Source organism: Schistosoma mansoni, chromosome 1 (genome assembly GCF_000237925.1).
Source record: "Schistosoma mansoni strain Puerto Rico chromosome 1, complete genome".
Lineage (NCBI taxonomy): Eukaryota > Metazoa > Platyhelminthes > Trematoda > Strigeidida > Schistosomatidae > Schistosoma > Schistosoma mansoni.
Window position 1 is genome coordinate 34,708,246 of NC_031495.1, and position 21,668 is coordinate 34,729,913.

The 21,668-nt window shown below is 37.3% G+C and overlaps 1 protein-coding gene across 2 annotated transcripts; it reads left to right on the forward strand.

The window, feature by feature from the left end:
• Window positions 1-2,234: 2,234 nt before the first annotated feature.
• On the forward strand, window positions 2,235-16,137 carry Smp_084600.1. 2 transcript variants are annotated; one of them, XM_018794182.1, is made up of 14 exons: window positions 2,235-2,306; window positions 4,056-4,110; window positions 4,147-4,242; window positions 4,279-4,436; window positions 4,473-4,551; window positions 4,584-4,719; window positions 4,748-4,824; window positions 5,654-5,900; window positions 8,080-8,184; window positions 9,057-9,245; window positions 11,469-11,558; window positions 11,960-12,008; window positions 13,700-13,852; window positions 15,460-16,137. In XM_018794182.1, the coding sequence occupies exons 3-14, from the start codon at window positions 4,175-4,177 to the stop codon at window positions 15,639-15,641; spliced, it is 1,533 nt and encodes a 510-aa protein (XP_018648620.1). In that variant the 5' UTR covers window positions 2,235-2,306; window positions 4,056-4,110; window positions 4,147-4,174; the 3' UTR covers window positions 15,642-16,137. The 2 variants fall into 2 exon arrangements, with proteins under 2 accessions (XP_018648620.1, XP_018648621.1); XM_018794183.1 differs by having other exon boundaries at window positions 4,279-4,551; window positions 15,460-15,918.
• The last annotated feature ends 5,531 nt before the right edge of the window (window positions 16,138-21,668 follow it).

Genomic DNA, 21,668 nt, shown 5'->3' on the forward strand with positions numbered 1-21,668 from the left:
TCTAAATCTTTACCTAATTGCATTGAAATCAACTCGGCATTAGCAGTTCAGGCCTCTTGTAACTAGACATCGTAATCGTAAAATTTTCTACACATTTTCTGTTGTGTTTGACTGATTAGAGTGTCTCATTAATTTGACGTTAACTGCTGAACTTTACTTCGAACGTTTACTCACCTTTAGTGTGAGTGACGTGATTTTTGTAACACACTATTAAAAGTATTAACCTTCGGAGCTATACCGGAAACTAAGAAGAGTGATAATGAGCCGAGAAACGTGTAAAGCAAAATAACTACAAAGTTCATTGTCCATCTCTTTGTCTGTATCTTAATAGAATGTGAGATATTCGATATATATTCACTTTTCACACCTTATCCAAGACGAAAGGAGTAATGCTGATCTATTTATAAGCATGTATTTGTTGTAGCTAAGCTGTTCAAGCTTTTCATGCACAGACCACAGAGATTTAATATTTCATGTGTACCATCAAGCACACTTTGCTCCTTGGTTGTTGTAGTACTATAATACTAAAATCTCATTTCTCCATCCGCCGACTGTACTTTAGAGTATTTGCTTTTAATGGTAACATATTGATCCATCGTATTTAAGTTCGTTTTGATAAGAGTTAGGTTGTAATGTAAAACTTACTTCATTAGGTTGAGAAGTTAAGTCACAAACTTGCAAGAAAAGACAATTTTCTAGTGTGAGTGGAATGTATGTTCATTTAAAAGACTTGAAACAAAATTTCTCAGTTTAATTCTGCACATTACACTTAGTCTTACTCCATCTCGGCAAAGTGGTAGTAAAAGACAAATACAAAATAAATTGTAAGTTAAGACGTCACAAGTATTCAAAGTTTGACGACACCTTAACCATTAACATCTTTTGTAATTGAAAGGTGTCATCCTAGTGAAGTCAGAAGTCAGAAGCGAAGAAGCTCGAATATATATTTGATAGAATAAGGACATATCAAGATGTGACGAATCTGAGCTTGCTAGCGGTTATAAGAGATATCAAACAGATCATCGATCCCCGTCAAGGTCAAGGACAATCAACGCGCATCAGTTAATCATACGCCACGGAATGGCCCATGCAGCAGTGGTTCTACTTTAACTAATATACTCATGTAATAACGTCCTTTGTGTTGTACAGTCTTCACAGCATCCATGGTTCATTGATACGTCGATGGGGGAATCCACGTCAGGTGTTGATCGCCAGATGCGACTTTGAAGTTGGCTTGTTCGTTACACTGTTCCCATCTAACTCGAGTAGGCCATCATCAACGTTGATGGTCTACAATACAATACACGACACAATAGTTTTAGAATTATCAGTAAACGTGATAGTAGTAGAACACATTAAAAGCGTCAAAAGACCCATAAATACTGACCCAAGTGAGAAGTTGATAACAGAAAACAAAGCTACTACAGAGATGATAATCGAATTCTATGTACAGATCTTGACAGTTCAGGGACACTGTTTAGTTTTACTGAGATTGGTGGAAATTTCATACTGAATTAGCCAGATGCAATCAAACATGAGTTCAAAACAAACAGACACTCAGGAACAAATAACTCCTCCACAGATAGCGACCGTTTAAGAGTTATGTAGCAATATGCGTTTATTTTACGTTAGAGGAGAGAGTTCTGTCAGGAAGCTTCTTGTAGATACCGATGAGTCGCTCATTGTCGTTCCTCAAAATCAAACTGAGCCAGAACGATTGACTTAACCTGTTGAACTTCAATCTGTCTATAGATAATGAAAATCATGGCGTTTGAGGCGACATAAGTTGATACTGGATTTCAAGTTTAAAAGAGAAACCTTATGGGTTTTCTCTGTGACAGCTTTAGATCTGGCAAGACTTGGGATAGGCTATTTGGGGAGACAATGAATTACCGTTTGACCCCAACAAAAGTCAATTGACTCCAAAAAAATTACAAGAAATTCATTTTCTTTTTTCTTTCAGGCTTTATAGCCAATAAAATGCTTTAATCCTTTGATTACATCGTTTCTTACATCAAGGTAGGGCGTAATTGAAGATGGTTAACCTCAGCTAAATGCAACCAAACTTATCATGAAATCAGGGAAAGTTGGAAGTATAATTTCTAAGTAAAATAAATATCAATAATGAGAAATCACTCCTCGTCATAGTCATGTTTCAAGCGTCACAATATCAAGGTCATTTCAACGTACACAGCAGCACGTACTTTTAAAATCGTGTGAGGCGTCGATTATATTTCATGACCAGATTGTCTTGATATCACAAATTTTCCATTGGTGCTTATCATCACCTAATTTCAATAATAAATGTATGTGCACTTTCATATGATCACTGTGACGTTGCATCATTATAAGCTAGCTAATTAACTAAAACTGATTCATATGGATATATTTAATAATCAAATACGTGACCTGACACAACTCAAAAATGAGTGTACAGTTGTTTATACTCAGCATGTCTGTATTTACCACCATATTATCTTTTTTATGCTGTTTTTTCACATAGATTGGGCAGATATCTGCCCAATAACACATATGTGTTATGTTCAAACCTTAATTATTTTTCTGCTCTGTGTAACAATTATGTGCGCCCAGTTTTTTAGAAATTTTCCTGGTGCAAGGTAGTTTCCTATTTTACTTATCTGGTATTTTCTTGGAAATTGCTTCCAGTTAATACCGCTGGATTCGCATCGTTTGTGTAAAAATTTCCGTCATCTATTGTAAGTCAAGAATTAAGATGTCTTATGACTACAACATCTTTCAGCCATGTTCTTCAATCAGGTCAGTTTTTATTAGTTGTCGCTCATAAAGAATTCAATGGGGTCTTTGAGTACACCTTTATCTCTAATACTGAAAAGTTCTCGCTAAAGCGGTAGTTGAAGAACGCATCATTTCCTGTAGATTTTAATGTGTAAAATAGCTTCTCAAAAGATACTGAAAACTCTGAAATAGCTATTTCTTGTATGATGATCTTGCATTCATATGCATCCTTAGTTTCAGCATAGTTCTTAAACTAAAAATTGACGATTGTAGATAATTTTGCAGGATTGCTTATATGTTTACAATATCATAACCTAGAAAAAATCTGGCGAGACTTTAGTTCATGGACGAGCCGATCAGACAGGTCTTTGATTTTGACGCGAAATTCACTCACTCAATTTGTTAAGAACCATTTTAGCATTATAGCTCATTAGTTCGTGATGAAAATATTAAGTCTAATCCCTAACGTAAATGTTCAACTGTAAATCTTAATTCCTCACGCACACACCCTCATCTAACCCTAATTAGATGAACATTCCAAGGTCATTTTAGCGTTGCTCAAAGGTCCTCCATAAATTGTGGTTCCATCAAAAATCTCATTACACTTAGTTAATGGACGTCATTTCAACTCAAAACTATCTGAAGCTCAAATTCTTGTTTTAAGATCTACCAAAGATTATATTTACAAGGTAGTGTAATATAATGTAGATCGTATTTATGTCCAATAAAGTTGGATTTTCCTTGCTTTTGTAAAGTCATACATCCCTTTTACAAACACTTTATTTCTATTCCTCAATTCTAAGAACTTAGTCTCTCCTAAATAAAAAGTTGTTACTTGTATTTCAAAATCATACAAGTGTATTATTATAAGAAATACTTGCCACCGATATTGATCTATTTCAATAAACGTTTATGTATATTGTCAAAACTGTTGTCACTTCAAAATATGATTTCCAACCATATAAATCTGGTACCATTCAGTCAATTTTCCTGTCTTCTCAATGTGACCTGTTACCCAAATCCAATATAAATCCCTCAACATCCAGTCAACCTCACGATGATATGTAAAAAGTCAGTTTTACAGAGAACCCTATATCTAGTTTTATTTAGTTTTATGTAGGCTAGACGAATCCTATGCCACAAATGAAAATAAATTTCAGAAATTAGAGTCAATGAAATGATTCGTTTCAGTAAGAAATGTAAACCTGAATACGTTTCTATAACATTGTAAACTATTACCACATGTAAATGTATTGTATATACTTAACGAGGTTTCTAATTTTTGTTCTGTCCTTTAGATTCCCGAATTAATTGTCAGCTTACACTGTGTGTATTCTCTAACAACACCTCAAGGTATGTGAAATTTTTCTGACGTATAGACTATTCAAGCGGTCTGGCGCTTTTTAGTTGGTTTTTGATGAAACGATCTTTACCCCCATGTTACAGACCTTTCCAAACATCGGTACTGCGAAATGATTTCCGGAGGTATGGTATTCTTTGATTGTTCAATATTACCGACAGACTAGCAATATATATTCTCCTGCTTACTTACTTCTGCTACACATTTTATCATGCCTCACGAAAACCCCTTAGCATTGTTAAGACGGTTCTTCATCGTTCCAGCGTAAATGGACAACCGAAAACTGTTGGTTTCACTTCTGAGGGCTGGAAACCGTTTGGTAGCTTTTTGTCGTATGGTTGACGGCCGTATTTAGATTCCGACAATTGGAGTCAGTTATTGGGTGGCCTTGAATATATTTACTTATTTGTTTATGCAGTTTCAATGATTCTAAGGTGAGTTTAACAGATGTCGAACTACTTTGTAGTGGCTTTCTTGCAGAAAGAGTCAATCTAAGATACTTCTTATCCATCGGAATGTTTCTTAGTGGAGTTTCCACTTTTGCATTTGGACTTGCTTCATACTTCGAAATTCACTACTACTCATACTTCGTCTTTATACAGGTAAAAAATGTTTGATTCTCACTTTCAGGTGTTTTCTGGTCTTGTTCAAGCTTCTGGATGGCCGGCTGTTGTTACTCTGGTGGGAAATTGGTGGGGCAAAAGCAGGTCTCCAACAAAGTTTCACGTTTAATACTGATAATATATATATATATATATATATATATAACGTTTACATTTACTATAAGTTCATTTGCGTGTGTTACTAGATTAGAATTTTCTTCGTCTATAAAAATGATTCTGTCCTTATCACCACTAATGAGTGACAGTGGAATAGAGATCCCTTTTGGAACAAAAGTTACATCAGATCCAGTCGGACAATTCATCGTATCTTTATTTCGAGTTAAAACATTAAAAAAGTCGTTTATATGGCAGTTAATGATTGACATACTGTCTTGATCGTAAACTTTGTTTAAATCTTACAAAAGTCAAGTCCACCTTCGGTTTCTTGCAAAGTAACTTCAATTTAGATTGATATCATGAATGGATCAATGTTAGACCACCTCTGGAAATCTGGAGGCACTGGACGGTCGTTTTGTCCTAACACGGGACCCCTCAGGAGTGTGCATCCACAGTCCCGCAATAAAGGGACTTGGACTCGCAAGCGGACGCTTAACTTCTAGACCACTGAGCCGACATCCAACGGTGTTAATGTCTAACTTCAACCAATCCACGATATTACGCGACCGTCCACCATTGTCTTCAGTAAGTAACTGCCTCACAACGGACACGGTCTAACCCCACTGGTCACGGCTTCTCACCAGAACTCCAGGAAATCCGTCTTGAAGCCAGTCATGAGTGAGCACATGATAACTTCAGTTTATTATGTATCAATTTAAACTCAGTAAATTGAGTTTGTGGAATGTAGTTTGTTATACACAAGCTTTTTTTCCTTTTTATTAACGTTCACATTTGTGTTTTTCCTGTTTTCGTATAGACGTGGACTTATTATGGGTCTTTGGAATTCTCATACAAGTTTAGGAAATATCATAGGCTCCGTCATTGCTGGAATCTATGTTGAAACAAACTGGGGAGCTTCTTTTTATCTGCCCGGTCTCATCATGATGGTTGGGGCATTGGTTGTCTACTTGACAGTTATAGAGCATCCTAACATGTTGGTTTATAACTCGCCTAGTTCAGACAAAACAGATACTCAAATTCCAATGTCAGGAAGCATATATGGGGTAATTACCTATTCGTTCAGTTTTTTTCCAGCTGATTTTAATGTAACCCCCGAAAGTTGATTTGTTTTAGAAATAAACACTGGCATCAGTAGAAATAAAATTTTATATTGACAAAAGCTTTAATTGTATGTATTTATTAATAAGTTGTCCCCAGAATGCATTACTCATTATTACATTGACTTCATGGAGTTGGTTTTCATGTTGACCTCCGAATGCGGTTATGAATGTCTGTTGTTTCTTATTTTTTTTAATCGCGCGGTTTGAATGCAACCGAAAGCTTTTGCTAAACGTAATTTGATAAATAATCGTTATAGAAACAAATTCTAAACCACCTTATATGAGTTAATTATACATCACAGCTTAAATGAGTCGTATACACAATTGCCAACTCATCATAAAGCTGACTATTCAAAGACCCACTTAAGTCATATATACCAACTGTTTATTACAGTTCACTGATTTTATTGATAATACCAGTACGATATCTGTTAGTTACTTGTCATCAGTCAGTAGTTTTAATTACTGTCTGTTTTTTTCAAGGATATAAGTAATATAGGCTAGTCAGTACATGCTTCACTCTCCACTTTAAAAGCTTCTGTTATTTATGTATCAATTAATATGATCATCCTTAAAGGTAGAAATTCTTTAATGTGGTGGTTTGGAGTTCACAACAAAATACTTGATTTCAAAATGGTTAGTGAGTAGTAACTCTTTATGTTACATGTAAAAAAAAGTCATTCCTCCTCTGTGGGTTATTTTCCATGTGCTGTACTCATTCCACTTAGAGCATCAATTACTTTTGCCATTTTCCATACCGATTACAAGTCTAAATTAACTCTGAGTTCATAAGATTGGATTGATTTATGTTTTCTTTTATAACTCCGTTTGCTCCAGCTTCCTCGTGTTGGCTTATATGTTATCATAACGAAGAATATTCATCCATTTTTTCCATAACTTCTAGCTGAATAGAGCTAGTGGGAGTTACTGTGATATAATTAACGTTCATCTATGGGCAACTCATTTACCTAGAGCAGATTTATTCCCTTGATTTCGAACTGCACAGCTTATATAGTGGTTAGTATTACCACCCAGATTCCTACAATTCCAACCAAGTTTTATGAATGGTATTACTGTTGCTTAATCTAGGGATTCTAAAAAATTGCTTAAAAGGCATTACAACATTAAGTTTATCAGTCGATAAAATAAAAAAACAATTGTAGGTAGTATTTCTACTAATTTCACATAATACAGACCATTGCATTACCCTGTTAATATAAAATAAGAGGTAGATTTGTTAATTACTTCACAATAATAGCAACTGTTCAAATAGTTTGCGTACATTCAACTTAATTCGTGGGCGGAAATTATTTCGATTAAATGTTTGTAGGACAATAACTCGTAGAGTCTGGTACTATGCCAAGCCTACAGAGGTTATTCTAGCTTCCGAACAGACCAGTTTATTCACTCTTCTGGAGTCACATTTTGACCTTGCCACTTACTAACCCTGACTTTTTATATGAGCGTTTGTTAATTGCTCACCCTATTAATTACGTGTCTGTAGCTTATTTTTGTCTGACTTTAAATATTGAGTCGCACTCCAACAAAACGAGTTGGCTCCTTCTCTGCTTCGCTTTTCATTCTGAATATCTATCCTGATCAACAAGTGCACGAAATATACGTATTCAAAATTCATTTTTGTATCTGACTTATCACGGTAATCTCGAACGTGAATTAAGTCGATAGTTATGTACGAGGGCAATCGGGATATATGTTTCGATAACATCATACGATTTATTTCGAGTCAGATTAAAAGACTTCAAAAAGTTTATGGAACTCAGTCTTCAAATTGATTTACGTTATACATCAGTTCAGTTGGACGAGTAAGAAAACTTATATATGAATTACAGGACTGAAATAAAGTAAATTTTTAACCGTTACATGAGAGTGACTCTGTATTGCTTTTGGACTTATAAATAAACTTCTTGATTCAAACCAATTGGATTTGAATTTCAGTTACCTAACTTTATCACTAAAACGAAACCGAACCAACTACATTTCTGAACACAAATTATGTTTGCAGATTGAAACGTCACTTGGATTTATGAAGTAATAGCTAACCATTTTTGTGCGTTACTTTGTGTTTACCCGATAGTGTTGTTGTTATCCCATTTCTTTACAGGAAAACATCGACTGCGAAAGGTCGGATAAGGATGGTTTAAGGCCTTTAATATCGAATACTGAGGCCACTCGACCAATTAGTTTCATTGAAGCTATTCTATTGCCAGTAAGTTTGTCTTCAGGTATTTTTAATCCAGTTATACCACTCCAAAAACGTATATTTCTGAATCTCGTTATTTTGCCAAATCTATTGATTTGACACATTTTCCTTACTATTTCGCAGCATATGCCTTAGTTGTTTTTTTAGTGAAGGCTTAATTTCTGAAAAACCAGGAATCACTGGGTAGGGAATTATACAGCCCAACTGGTGAGTGATAAATGATAAAGGTATGATAATATGGCTTTATTTTCTGACGGATAAAGATGTGTATTTATTTGTGAATGTACACATATTGTCTATTCGGTTAGCCAATAAACGCTTCCTACTCATTCTTCGTTGTTTTTACTCAAGTAACTGGATGAAATCGCGTATAGGAAGTTTGTATATCAGTAACAGACTCAGATACCATACAATATAACCATTTCTACTCATTATAAAATTCATTTATCTTGTATAGAAGATTTTTTAGCTGAGCCGGATGATTTTGGTGGAGTTTCGTTTGGTCGTGGAGCGTTCATTGCTCTTCTGACAAACTTAGGACCAAAAATCAGATCAAAGGGTTGCACAATCACAATAAAGAGACAGTTCGCGACAGGTTAAGGGTTAGCAATAACCAATAAAGATCGAGGTCGACGGAACAAGCTGTGAGTCATATGTGGAGAAATTCAAATACTTCACTTCTATTTGAAATTTGTGCTTATGATTTTATTCAGAAGAACAATTAAAGCTCCATAACCAAATAATCCAGCTCAAAAACGAAACTCCGCTAGGATTCAATTATCTCCACAAAGTATATATACGGTAATTCATGAATAAATATGTTCGTTAATTATTTTATGAAATTTCCTTGTCATTTCCTTTTTCTGTTTATTTTACAGAGTGTGTTCACCTACTCACTCTTATTATTCTTTACGAAACTTGTCTCATATACATTTCTTTATTGGTTACCAAACTACTTAACGATTGTTGAACATGTATCAGCTGAACAGGCTGCTAAACTTTCTGTGTTATTCGATGTTGGTGGCATAATCGGTGGTGTATTGATAGGATGGTTTAGTGATAGTCAGGTAAGTTTTGTTTCCGTTCATTTGACGATTAGAAATAAAAGCCTACATATTATGTTGAAGTAAATTACTAACTTTCAGATGAGCTTTTTCCAGACATTAGACTCCATTCAAGTATGTTTATTGTATTGTCCTCAGTAAATCTCTCTGTCGAATGAAGAACAAAAGGTCTTTATAGTAAACAGTGACAGATAATTAAAACAACAGATAGAACAGTAATGATGCTAATAGGGTAACGTTAGAAAGTTGTTTGGATTTACTGAATAGGCTATGACCAAAAAATGTGGACAGTGAATTACTCTGTTACAGAAAAATATAGATCTATGATCTATTCTGAAACCAGACATTGAAAATAATGAACTAAACACTTTAACGAATCGTTGAACTAGCGTTTGTTTGCCAACTGGTAGCTTGGAATACGAGCTTTTTGGTCATTCCTGATTTCATAGTTGAAAGCATGAGTCAATTGAAGCTAGACCACCATGGAAAACCTGGAAACACTGGACGGCCGTTTCGTCCTATTATGGGACTCCTCAGCAGTGCGCATCCACGAACCCGCGCTCGCGAGATTCGAACCCACGACCTACCAGTCTCGAGCCAGAGCCCTTAACCGATAGACCACTGAGCTGTCATCCAATGGTGTTAATGTCTAACTTCAACTGATCCACGAAGTTGATTTGTTTGTTTTATCAATGGTATTCGTTTCGAGAGAAGGATTGTATCATGTAGTAACTTATATCCGAACTAAAAATAAATGGATGGTAACTACTTAGATCTATTTATGAACTGTTATTATATATATCTTCTTATTGTATAACCACTAAGTAACTATATTATATGCATATTCATATTGCTTTTATTATGTCTCTGTTTGACCTATTGACTACCATTATACGGCTTCCTATTCTTAAGTTATTCTCAATTTATTAGTTACAGTATCTCAAACAGTCACTTTTGACCTTACTTACTTACACCTGTTACCCCTCGTGATCTTGTATAGTTGTTATTTTTTACTTTATGGTTTTGATGTTGCCTGATTTGCATGTATATAAACTGCGTATGTTTGAAATATATGATTCATATGGCGGAGGCTGATATTGGTGTTCTGGACTGAACTGGCTGTGTTAGGCGAGAAGCTATTATCTCAGAGGACCAGTAAGAATTCGAAGTTGATTATAGGCTGCTCGGACTGGTTGATGCGTCAATAGTTTTGTACAGTGCCAAGATCATATAAGTCGGTGTTCTGTTGGTGATTTAGTCACGTGATATATTAACAGGTCCATAGGACATGATAGTAACGGTATTTCCTTATGTTTCCTAAATATTGCAGTTGTTTACTTTCCAAAATAAATCAATCCGAAACACATTTCTATTCACATTCTATATTTGATAAGCTGAAAATTGGAAATGTCACTCATCAATTTTTAATTTGTTACAAAGACTATCATTTTAGGCAAAGTGAGGTTAGTAAAATTCTGATTGATTACGTCAGAGATATTTTTGACTTGATATACACTAATGGACTGAAGACACTGTGTTTGTTATGACTGAAAGCTTTTGATCGATATCTCTAGAGATATATATTGCCCCCAAATGCCCTGGTACGACCGAGGGTGGGGAGAGTCCGCTCTCTCAAAATTCTCTCATATGGTCACGCATATACAGCCATTGCCAAGGAAGCCATACTTACTGCCACCTCGCAGAGGGGATGTTGTTTACGAAATTGAGAGGACGAAAAGCAAATGTCCGGCGCTTTAACCTGGTTGGTGGACACGGATAATCCACCTAGGGGATTCGTAAAACCCTGATTCCTAACCAATAGTGCACATGGGCTCCGGAATCATGATGGAACAAATGGCGTTTGAACCTATTGTTGGTCATCGGCTACCATGGGACTGCATCTCCTAAAGTTGCTCCACTGCCTTATGGATTAGACCTTTAGGTCGAAGGCTCGGGGTGTGGCCCTCTAGGAAAACCACCTTCTTTGGTTTGGGCACCCGGGCATTATTTCGGCCCTCACACAAATCGAATGAAGTGTGGCGCATATATATTTGGTACCTCCTAGTATCATCGTTCTTGTGTTTAAATAAACAAATAAAGGGATAAACATGAGTCAGAACTCGGAGTTATACTTCGTTATCCCCGAGTATACTGTTCCATGTATAAAGTTTTGACTGATTGGTATTCATGTTGATGGGTGTTCTGTATTTTTCTTTTTTGTTCTAGTCAAATGGACAAAACCTCAACGAAGATGAAAAAACAATTAAAAAACGTGCACTTGCCTGTCTTGTTATGCTAGCTTTTGCGGCACCTTTGGTAAGTTTAAATTGTTAACGATCTTGCTTTTCTAGAAGAGTTGTCTAAACGTATACCTAATGTGTAATTTCTTTAGTCTGACGAACACATTTATAATCTCTATAGTTGATTTCATTATTTCTTGTCCGCTGTGTATTCACATTATATGAACTGTTTGTTCAAGTAGAATATATAGGTTAGTTGATTACCTTAGTTGTGTTGATAATTCATTCACTAATTGTACAGACCAATATCACTCCTTCGCTGTGTTTAACCTTACTTAATCAAGTCATTGCATTTAAAGAATCTACTACTTACTATAACTCGTGACAATTACGTCGGTAAATTTAACCATGATTTTTATATCTTTACATTATGTACTTAAATTTTCTGACCAACTGTTTCGTGTTTTGTCATTACAGCTGTTAGCTTATCGTTTTATGACTTCTACGAACTCGCTGATGTCATTAAGTAAGTCAATTCACTATCGTTTAGTTCTTAAAAATTGTTAATTAACCGCAATTGTCATAAGTAATAGGTCATGTATATTGTCTACGTAAATGAATTATTTAGAAGTCTGCCCATATGATTAACACGACTTAATACTACCAGTTTCTTTTTATGCAGATAGGGTCAACTTTCTCTTACAAACATGAATAACACACTTCCTGTATGAGTACTTATCAGCCTCATATTTATGATAAATTAACTACACTTTGCACCTCCACCCCTATTAAGCCAACTATTTTCCGGACTCTCCAAATATTCTGAGATTTTATGTGATAGTGTCGCACAGATTTTTTTAAATCGTTGATGATTTTTTTTTAAATGTCCTGTTCAACTTATTCCATCCAACACCAGTAATTAATCTGAAGCAAAATAGTTAAAGACTTCATTTTCCAAAGTAAATGCTTCAGTTTTAGTGAGGTGGTTGACCTCTCTTGGTTTGGGTTACTTCACACTGAGACTGAAGTTTTTTATTTTATTTTATTTAAACACATAAATATTGGTACAAGGAAGCACCAGATAAATATACGCCTCACAAATCTCATACGATTTGTGTGAGGGCTGTGATACTGCTCAGGTGCCCAGACTGAAGCAGGTGGTTTTCTTAGGGGGCCACACCCGGAGCCTTTGACCTAAAGGTCTAATCCACAAGGCAGTGGAGCATCGTAAGGAGATGCAGTCCCATGGTAGCCGGTGACCAACAGTTGGTTCATACGCCACTCGTTCCTTCAGGATACTGGAGCCCATGTGCACCATTGGTTTGGAATGAGGGTTTTCCAACTCCCCTAGGTGGATCCTCCACATCCACCAACCCGGTTAAAGCGCCGGACATTCGCTTTTCGTCCTCTCACTTTTGTGAACAACACCCCCGCCACGAGAAGGCAGTGAGTAGGACTTCCCTGGCAGAGGCTATATATTCGCGTGGCCATATGAGAGCATTTCGAGAGGGAGAGCAGACTCTCCCCACTCTCGGCCGTACCAGGGCATTTGGGGGCACTTGTTCAGGTAAGGCGTTTTAAACGCTTATCGTAAGGGAGTTTAGTTAGACCATTCACTAATTCCGCCCCCACACGCTGTAAAAGCTCAATTGAGTTAGTATCCTTTGTCAGACATGGGCTAGCTGCTTGGATACAGTACTCCAAGTGTGGTATTACGCAGGATGAGAAAATGTATAACAAGTCATCTCATAAAAGCATGCATTAATTAGTATGAAAAATCACGAAACTAACCTTGAGAACCTTTCGAAATCAGGACAGGCGTATGCTGAAAATACGGGACTTTCTATATCAAATCCATCTTCAGTATCGTCGATTGGCTTTACAACGCCAGTTTGGAACATATCCCTCAAGCGCGAAACCCTTGAAAGTCTGCGAGGACACATGTCTGCTTTCGAAACTGTTTCTTCGTTCCCATTTGCAGCATGCAAAGTGTCACTCAGTACAGACATATTTAGTTTATTAACTAAATGGACGCTGTCAACACATTAATACCATCTCACTACAGTAAACTCGAGAGCACCACTCGTCTTAATGAATCTTCCTTTTTATCTTGCCGTGGTTAAAAGTAACTTGATTTGGTAAACAGTTATCACAAATCCTAAGTTGTGTTCGTTTGTCTTCCTATCTGATAGCGTACTCTTGGTATTTTGTTTATAGTTTTACTTACATGTTGCGGTTCTGCAATCAACGGACCTTATGCCTTAGTTACAACTGCTGTATCTGCCGACCTGGGTACTCAGTCGGCCTTGCTAGGGCGAACTCGTGCTTTGGCTACAATTACATCTATTATTGATGGAATGGGATCATTGGGTAAGTTTAAAGTACTAGACACTGTATATATTGATCAGCGCCATTGTTTTTGTTACACTTCAGTGTATGAGCCTTTATGAATTCTTTTATCGAATTATTTATTTATTTATTTGAACACAAATATTGGTACAAAGGGATACCGAATATATATGCGCCACACTTCATTCGATTTGTGTGAGGGCCGAAATAATGCCCGGGTGCCCAAACCAAAGAAGGTGGTTTTCCTAGAGGGCCACACCCCGAGCCTTCGACCTAAAGGTCTAATCCATAAGGCAGTGGAGCAACTTTAGGAGATGCAGTCCCATGGTAGCCGATGACCAACAATAGGTTCAAACGCCATTTGTTCCATCATGATTCCGGAGCCCATGTGCACTATTGGTTAGGAATCAGGGTTTTACGAATCCCCTAGGTGGATTATCCGTGTCCACCAACCAGGTTAAAGCGCCGGACATTTGCTTTTCGTCCTCTCAATTTCGTAAACAACATCCCCTCTGCGAGGTGGCAGTAAGTATGGCTTCCTTGGCAATGGCTGTATATGCGTGACCATATGAGAGAATTTTGAGAGAGCGGACTCTCCCCACCCTCGGTCGTACCAAGGCATTTGGAGACTTCATCGAATTAAAGATTTCATAGTATATTGGATACTTTTAAATTACTATGAATAGTTTAAACTGTTTAGTAGTTATTCATATACTTAATTTATTGGCTGTTTCTGTTTTTTGAAACACAATTCGGTCTACGGTTCTGGTATGCATCCTGTGAGCAAGTTCCTGATTCGTCCACTTCAATTGTTCCAATATTTCTTAAAACCAATGGAACTGTCACAACATCATATATTGCAAGTTAATCAGTTGACATTATCGGAAAATTGATTTGATTCTTCTATAGCTTAAGAATTTGTTTCTATCACTTTTTCCAATCGTTTCTTTAAAACTTTTGTTGTTTAGCTCGTCATTATATGACATCGCGGGTATATTTTGAGTTCTAAAACTAAAGAAGTTTACACGGAACATTTATTCCATAAATATCGAGAGAAGTTTGTTTTAAGGAATGTCATCGTAATATAAGAAAAGACTTCTGGAAATTACGTATCAATACTTTGTAAATTGTAGTATGTCTGTTCAATTTTTGATATCGAAAATATAGTTATTAAAAGAAGAGGATTAATAAAAATTTTGTTGGGAGTTTCAAAATATTTAAAATTTCAATGTTTCATCTTAATTACCACTTACTACTACACAGTCTTGTTCACAGAGTAACTGTGGCTTTCTTCAGTACAATAAACATTGTTTTAATGTAACTATGTGAAATAATACACTATATACCAATAGTTGTGCAATTTCTTTGTTAAAATATCCAACGGTTAAGGTATATTTCCCTTTAAAAATTCACGATTTTCTTTGATGGACTATTCTGTCTAGTGTATGGTAATATCTTTATGGTTTTATTTACAGAACTAACCAATCGTTATCGATTTTGTTGTTTAGTGATGCACCAGGTCAAAGTGCACCAAAGACAAGATCAGGATTCAATTATTGATTCTCTTAAAAAGAAATTTTATCGATAAGGGACAAATTTTATTTGTGATTTTTATTTATGCATTACAGGTGCTGCATTAGGTCCACTTCTGACTGGTTTACTAGTTCCATACGGTTGGTCTGTTGTATTTGCTATGCTTATCACATCTGATCTACTGGCCATGTTAATGTCAATATGGATTGTCGTTAATTCAAGTCGTCGTCAACAACGTCGAACATATTATCGACTTCAATCAACAATTACTACTTAATTAAAATTTGTTTTTACTTACACAAAAAAGAAATAACACAATTCATATCAGTTTTGAAATAGCTGTGAATATATTTTGTCTATTTCTTTCAGTATGTCATATTGCATGATATATTATTGCTTTAACTTTACGTATATAGATAAATATATTCTTATATGATAGTTCTTTGACAGCCTGTTAGGTCTTTCTTAGGATTTTCTTTTTGTTACTGAAATGAATGTAACCAACATATCACTATCGACATTATTTTTTCTCACCACTATTATTGTCTTTTTTACGAATTCAGGGCTTTTTCAGGATTCTATGTATATTCTAGACTATTCTGCCTTGTTTTTCTGTGTTTCTCTCGCTTGTTAATTCTAGATAATACATGCATATATTTACTTATTGATGTCTTATATACTTATGGTGTTTGTTTATCATACTCCTTTTGAAAGCGTTATTATCTGTATGAGAGAAAAAAAAGTGAGCAAACTATAATAAATATTGCTTACGTAAACTGCTTTGACTTTTATCATAACAGTTTGAAAGTATTTGGGATGTAGGCACATCTAGTTGATGAGTCTTTAGTGAGACGAAATGTTCACTGTGGATCCCATTGTTGAACACCATCCAACTTTTATTATAGTAATAATTTAATCGCTTCCCTCACCAATCAAAATAACTTTCTAGTCATTTGTAACTACACACTGTGTTAGCGGGACATAGATTGGATTAAAGCATGTTTCATGCATGATGGTGTTGCTGCGCGCTGATTGGCTAGTTCTAAACCGATCAGCCCGGGCAAATTATTGGAGAAAAATCTAGAAGCTTCTTATGTATATACTATAAATATATGAACGTTATTCAAATCAGTGATTGCTGTTTACATACCATTATTATTTGTGAATACAATTTTGATTCCTGTTCAACGTGTTCTGATTTTGGGGTCTTGTTGAGTGTCATTGTATAAGAATACTAAGCAATAGGAATAGCTGGGTCGTTATTAGCATAATACATTTATAACAGTGGCGACGAGGAAAAAGGAAAATTCATTCGAAATGCCTATATCAGATGACCAGCTCAGTCGAATACTACAACAACAGCAAGCACAACTTGATGCACAAATGCTTTTGTTGGAGACTCTGATGCAACAGTTTAGCTTCCAAAACTCGAGTTCACATGCTGTTTCAAGTACTTCTTGTGATGCAGTTGCTAGCAGCATCCCAGAATCCATATATGATCCCGAAAGTGGAAATACTTTTCTCACGTGGTTCAAGCGTTGGGAAGATACATTTAGAATAGAATTCTGTCAACAAGATGACGTATGGAAGACTCGGTTGTTGATGTGTAAGTTGGGAAGCAATGAGCATGCACGTTATGCTGATCATATATTGCCAAAGTTACCTCGAGAGCTCAGTTTCGAGGAGACAGTAACGCAGTTGTCAGAGATATTCGGCGAATCTTCCTCATTGTTTAGTATTCGATATCAGTGTCTGAATTTGGTGAAACGTGAAGCCGATGAATATGGTGCTCTAGCAGACGTCGTCAACAGAGAGTGTGAACGGTTCAAGTTACGCTCGTTGACAGAGGATCAATTTAAATGCCTTATATTCATCAAAGCTCTGCAGTCACCACAAGATGCTGAAATTAGAACCAGACTTCTAACTCGTTTGGATCAAGACCCAAACGTCACAATCAAGACATTGACAGATGAATGTAAACGACTACAAAACATCAGACACGACAATCAGTTAATTGAACAGGTAAATTCTAATTTAACCTGCAGTAGTGTAAATGCTATGACTAGGTTAAAAAGTCAGAAGCCGAATAAAACTCATAACAAACCAACGGATGCCTGTTGGTTATGCGGCGATTGGCATTATGTACGGTTCTGTCCATTTAAGAAGCATAAGTGTCAGGTGTGCAACAGACGTGGACATAAAGAAGGCCATTGTCCGCAGAATCGTACGTCCCAGCCCAAGAAGAAGTATAAACGTCTTTCACGTATGGTGAAATCAGCTGATTCTAAATCTCTTTCTCTGGTAGCAGCTTTTCAGACAGACTACGACATTCGGAGAAAGTATTGTAGTATCAGTTTATATGTTAAGCCTATATACTTTATTCTAGCTTCTGGCCAAGCTAATTCACCTATATATGAGTCATATTTTGATCTTGTTAATTATTCGCTTATTAACCTTGATTATATTTTTGTATGAGCGTATATGTGTACCCTTCGTATCCTATTCATCATATGTCTGTCATTCATTTTTGTCTGATTATAAATATTGAGTAATGATTGCTCATAACGAGTTGGCTTCCCAGCCATCTCCACTATGCATCATCTTTGCTTCGCTTGCTTACACTTGCTCATGTGCCTACAGCTTTCTGGTCTGCATCATTCATCAATAAAAATGTAGTTGCCGCTTCCTTTTGCCTTCTGATTTCATACACCGTTAGGATTGGTGTTAATAACGGTTATCGAAGCGAACTATTAATGAAGCACGGCATTACAGTATGTTACGATCCAGATTAATGGTATAGCGGCTCGTCTTCAAATTGATACAGCATCCGATATTACTCTAGTGTCTAGAGAGACGTATAACTTGCTGGGAAAGCCACCAATGAAGCCATCGAAGAAAACGGCTAAAAATGCATCTGGAGGCGTACTGAAACTATTTGGCGAATTACAATGTGAATTTTCCTTCAATGGAAATAACTGTAAAGGGGTATGTTATCTAACAGAACGACCGAACCTTGATCTACTTGGTCTAGATATGAAAAGCTTGGATTAATGGATATACCTATCAACAGCGTTTGTAATGTGTCGTGTCCATCATTAGACATCACTTCATATGCAAAAAAGACAGGTGAAAAGGTTCTAGAAAATCTTAAGAGAAAATTCGCCGCTGTTTTCCAGAATAGCCTTGGTCACTGCACCAAAGTGAAAGCTCATTTACCCCTGAAACCAGATGCCAAACCGATTTTTCGCCCGAGACGTCCTGTGCCATATGCTGCTCTTGAATTAATCGATCAGGAACTTAATCGTTCGCAGCGAGCTGGTGTTATCCAACCGGTTAATTACTCTGCATGGGCCGCGCCGATTGTAGTGATTAGAAAGCCCAATGGAACTATCCGCATATGTGCTGATTTCTCAACGGGTTTAAATGCTGCATTGGATGAATATCAATATCCGTTACCAGTTCCTGAAGACCTGTTTGCTAAACTAAATGGTGGTACATGTTTCGCGAAAATAGACTTTTCGGGTGCCTATCTGCAAGTGGAGGTAGATGACGATAGTAGAGAGCTTCTGACTATCAACACTCATCGAGGGTTATTTCAATACACCCGCCTACCATTCGGTATCAAGACCGCACCTGCCATTTTTCAGCAAATAATAGATACAATGCTAACTGGCATACCGGCTGCAGCAGCTTATCTAGATAACATCATAGTTATGGGTTCCACTAACAGTGAACTTTCCGATCGTCTACACCAAGTTCTCAACCGAGTGTTGGAGTATGGTTTTCAACTACGTGAAGAAAAGCGTATCTTCTTCATGCATTCGATCAAATACCTTGGTTTCATACTAGATAAGAACGGCCGACGACCAGACCCTGCCAATATAGAAGCCATTCAGAAAATGCCCGTACCAACTGACGTCCCTTCATTAAGGTCATTCTTAGGATTAGTTAGTCACTACAGCACATTTTTTCCTGAAATGCATCGAGTGAGAGGCCCTCTGAATGAATTACTATCGAAAGATAAACCTTGGCAGTGGTCAGAAGAATGTCAAGCATCCTTTGACAAAGTCAAGTCAATGCTCAGCTCAAAGCTTCTCTTGACACACTTCGATCCCAGCTTGGAAATTGTTGTCGCATCTGATGCATCTAGTCACGGAGTTGGAGCAGTTATATCACACGTGTTTCCAGACAAAACAGAGAAGACAATCGCCCATGCTGCCAGATCACTTACCCCACTCGAACGCAACTACAGTCAAATCGAAAAGGAAGCTCTGGCCATCATTTTTGCTGTCAAAAGATTTCATAAAATGCTTTACGGCCGTAAGTTCACTCTGTTGACAGACCACAAACCACTGATTGCAATATTCGGTTCCAAGAAAGGGATTCCTGTCTACACAGCTAACAGTCTACAGCGTTGTACAATAATGCTTTTGAGCTACGACTTTAACATAAGGTATCAATCAACCAATACTATCGGTCAAGCCGATGCCCTCTCACGACTTATTGGAGTTCAACATCCTGGACCGGAGGACATGATCATTGCCTCGATATCAGTTGATCCAGAAATACGGAGTGTAGTAGCAGCGGCAATCCGAAACACTCCAGTGTCGTCAGATGAAGTCAGAAAAGAGACTCTTCGAGACCCTGTTCTACAAGAAGTCAGAAAGTTCCACCTAGAAGGGTGGCCCTCGAAGATCAGTTCAACAGAGCTTCAGCAGTTTTATCAGCGCAGATTATCTCTTTCAATCATCGACGATTGTCTCATGTTTGCTGAACGTGTCATAATCCCGAAGAAGTTGCAACCAGCAGTCCTCGAACAGCTACATGCAGGACATCCCGGGATAAACCGCATGAAAGCTCTAGCACGAAGTTATGTATACCGGCCACGATTAGATACCCAACTCGAGCAGCTATCCCGTTCGTGTACAAAATGTGCATTGGCAGCAAAAGCACCACGAAAAGCAGAGTTGCAATCATGGCCGATACCACAGTCACCGTGGCAGCGTATACATTTAGACTTCTCTGGTCCATTCCATGGACAAACTTACCTTCTGGTAGTGGACGCATACAGCAAGTGGCCGGAAATTTTCATCATGGAACATCCAACAGCAAGCTGCACAGTTAGAAAACTGCGGCAATTATTCAGTCGTTTCGGGGTTCCAGAACAAGTAGTCAGCGACAACGGCACACAATTTACATCATCTATCTTTTCAGAATTTTGTCAGCAGAACGGAATCAGGCATATCCGAACACCTCCATTCCATTCACAATCGAATGGCCAGGTAGAACGCTTCGTTGGTACGTTCAAAAATGCTCTAAAAAAATCAAGAGGGGAGGGTACCACCGACGAGATCTTAGAGAGGTTCCTGTTTATCTACCGTTCTGCACCGAACCCTCAAACAACAAATGGGGTCTCTCCAGCGGAAGCGTTACTTGTCAGAAAAATAAGGACACATTTCGATGTCATCCGTCCGACGCCAGCTCGTGAGCCCCAACGAAACTTATCGATGGAGAAGCAGTTCAATCGACACCATGGAGCACAAAGACGATTGTTCACGGTGGGTCAAAAAGTACTTGCTATGGACTATCGTGGTAAAACATCCTACGTGGACGGCTGGCCGGATCGTGAGAAAGAAAGGGGATATGGTTGATGAGGTGTCAGTTGGCTCAGAAGTTTGGATACGTCATGCTAACCAAATGAAAGCAACTTCGATAGCCAGCAGCGAGAATCGACATCGAATACCTTTGACGTTCTGCTAGACACCTTTGAAATCAAAACGCCCGGAACAGACAAGTCAGTTTCTGTGCAAGCAAAGAGTGACACAACTTCCTTATTGCCTAGACGATGAACAGAACGAAAGTGCAGGCCAGTCACTCGGTTGCAGTTGGACCCTAGCACCAGATCCTACGAATCTGCTCAAGGGGGAGGTGTTAGCGGGACATAGATTGGATTAAAGCATGTTTCATGCATGATGGTGTTGCTGCGCGCTGATTGGCTAGTTCTAAACCGATCAGCCCGGGCAAATTATTGGAGAAAAATCTAGAAGCTTCTTATGTATATACTATAAATATATGAACGTCATTCAAACTAGTGATTGCTGTTTACATACCATTATTATTTTGAATACAATTTTGATTCCTGTTCAACGTGTTCTGATTTTGGGGTCTTGTTGAGTGTCATTGTATAAGAATACTAAGCAATAGGAATAGCTGGGTCGTTATTAGCAAAATACATTTATAACACATTGAATAAAATCTGAAATATATACTGTAAATCCACGATCCCGCATTCGCGAGATTCGAA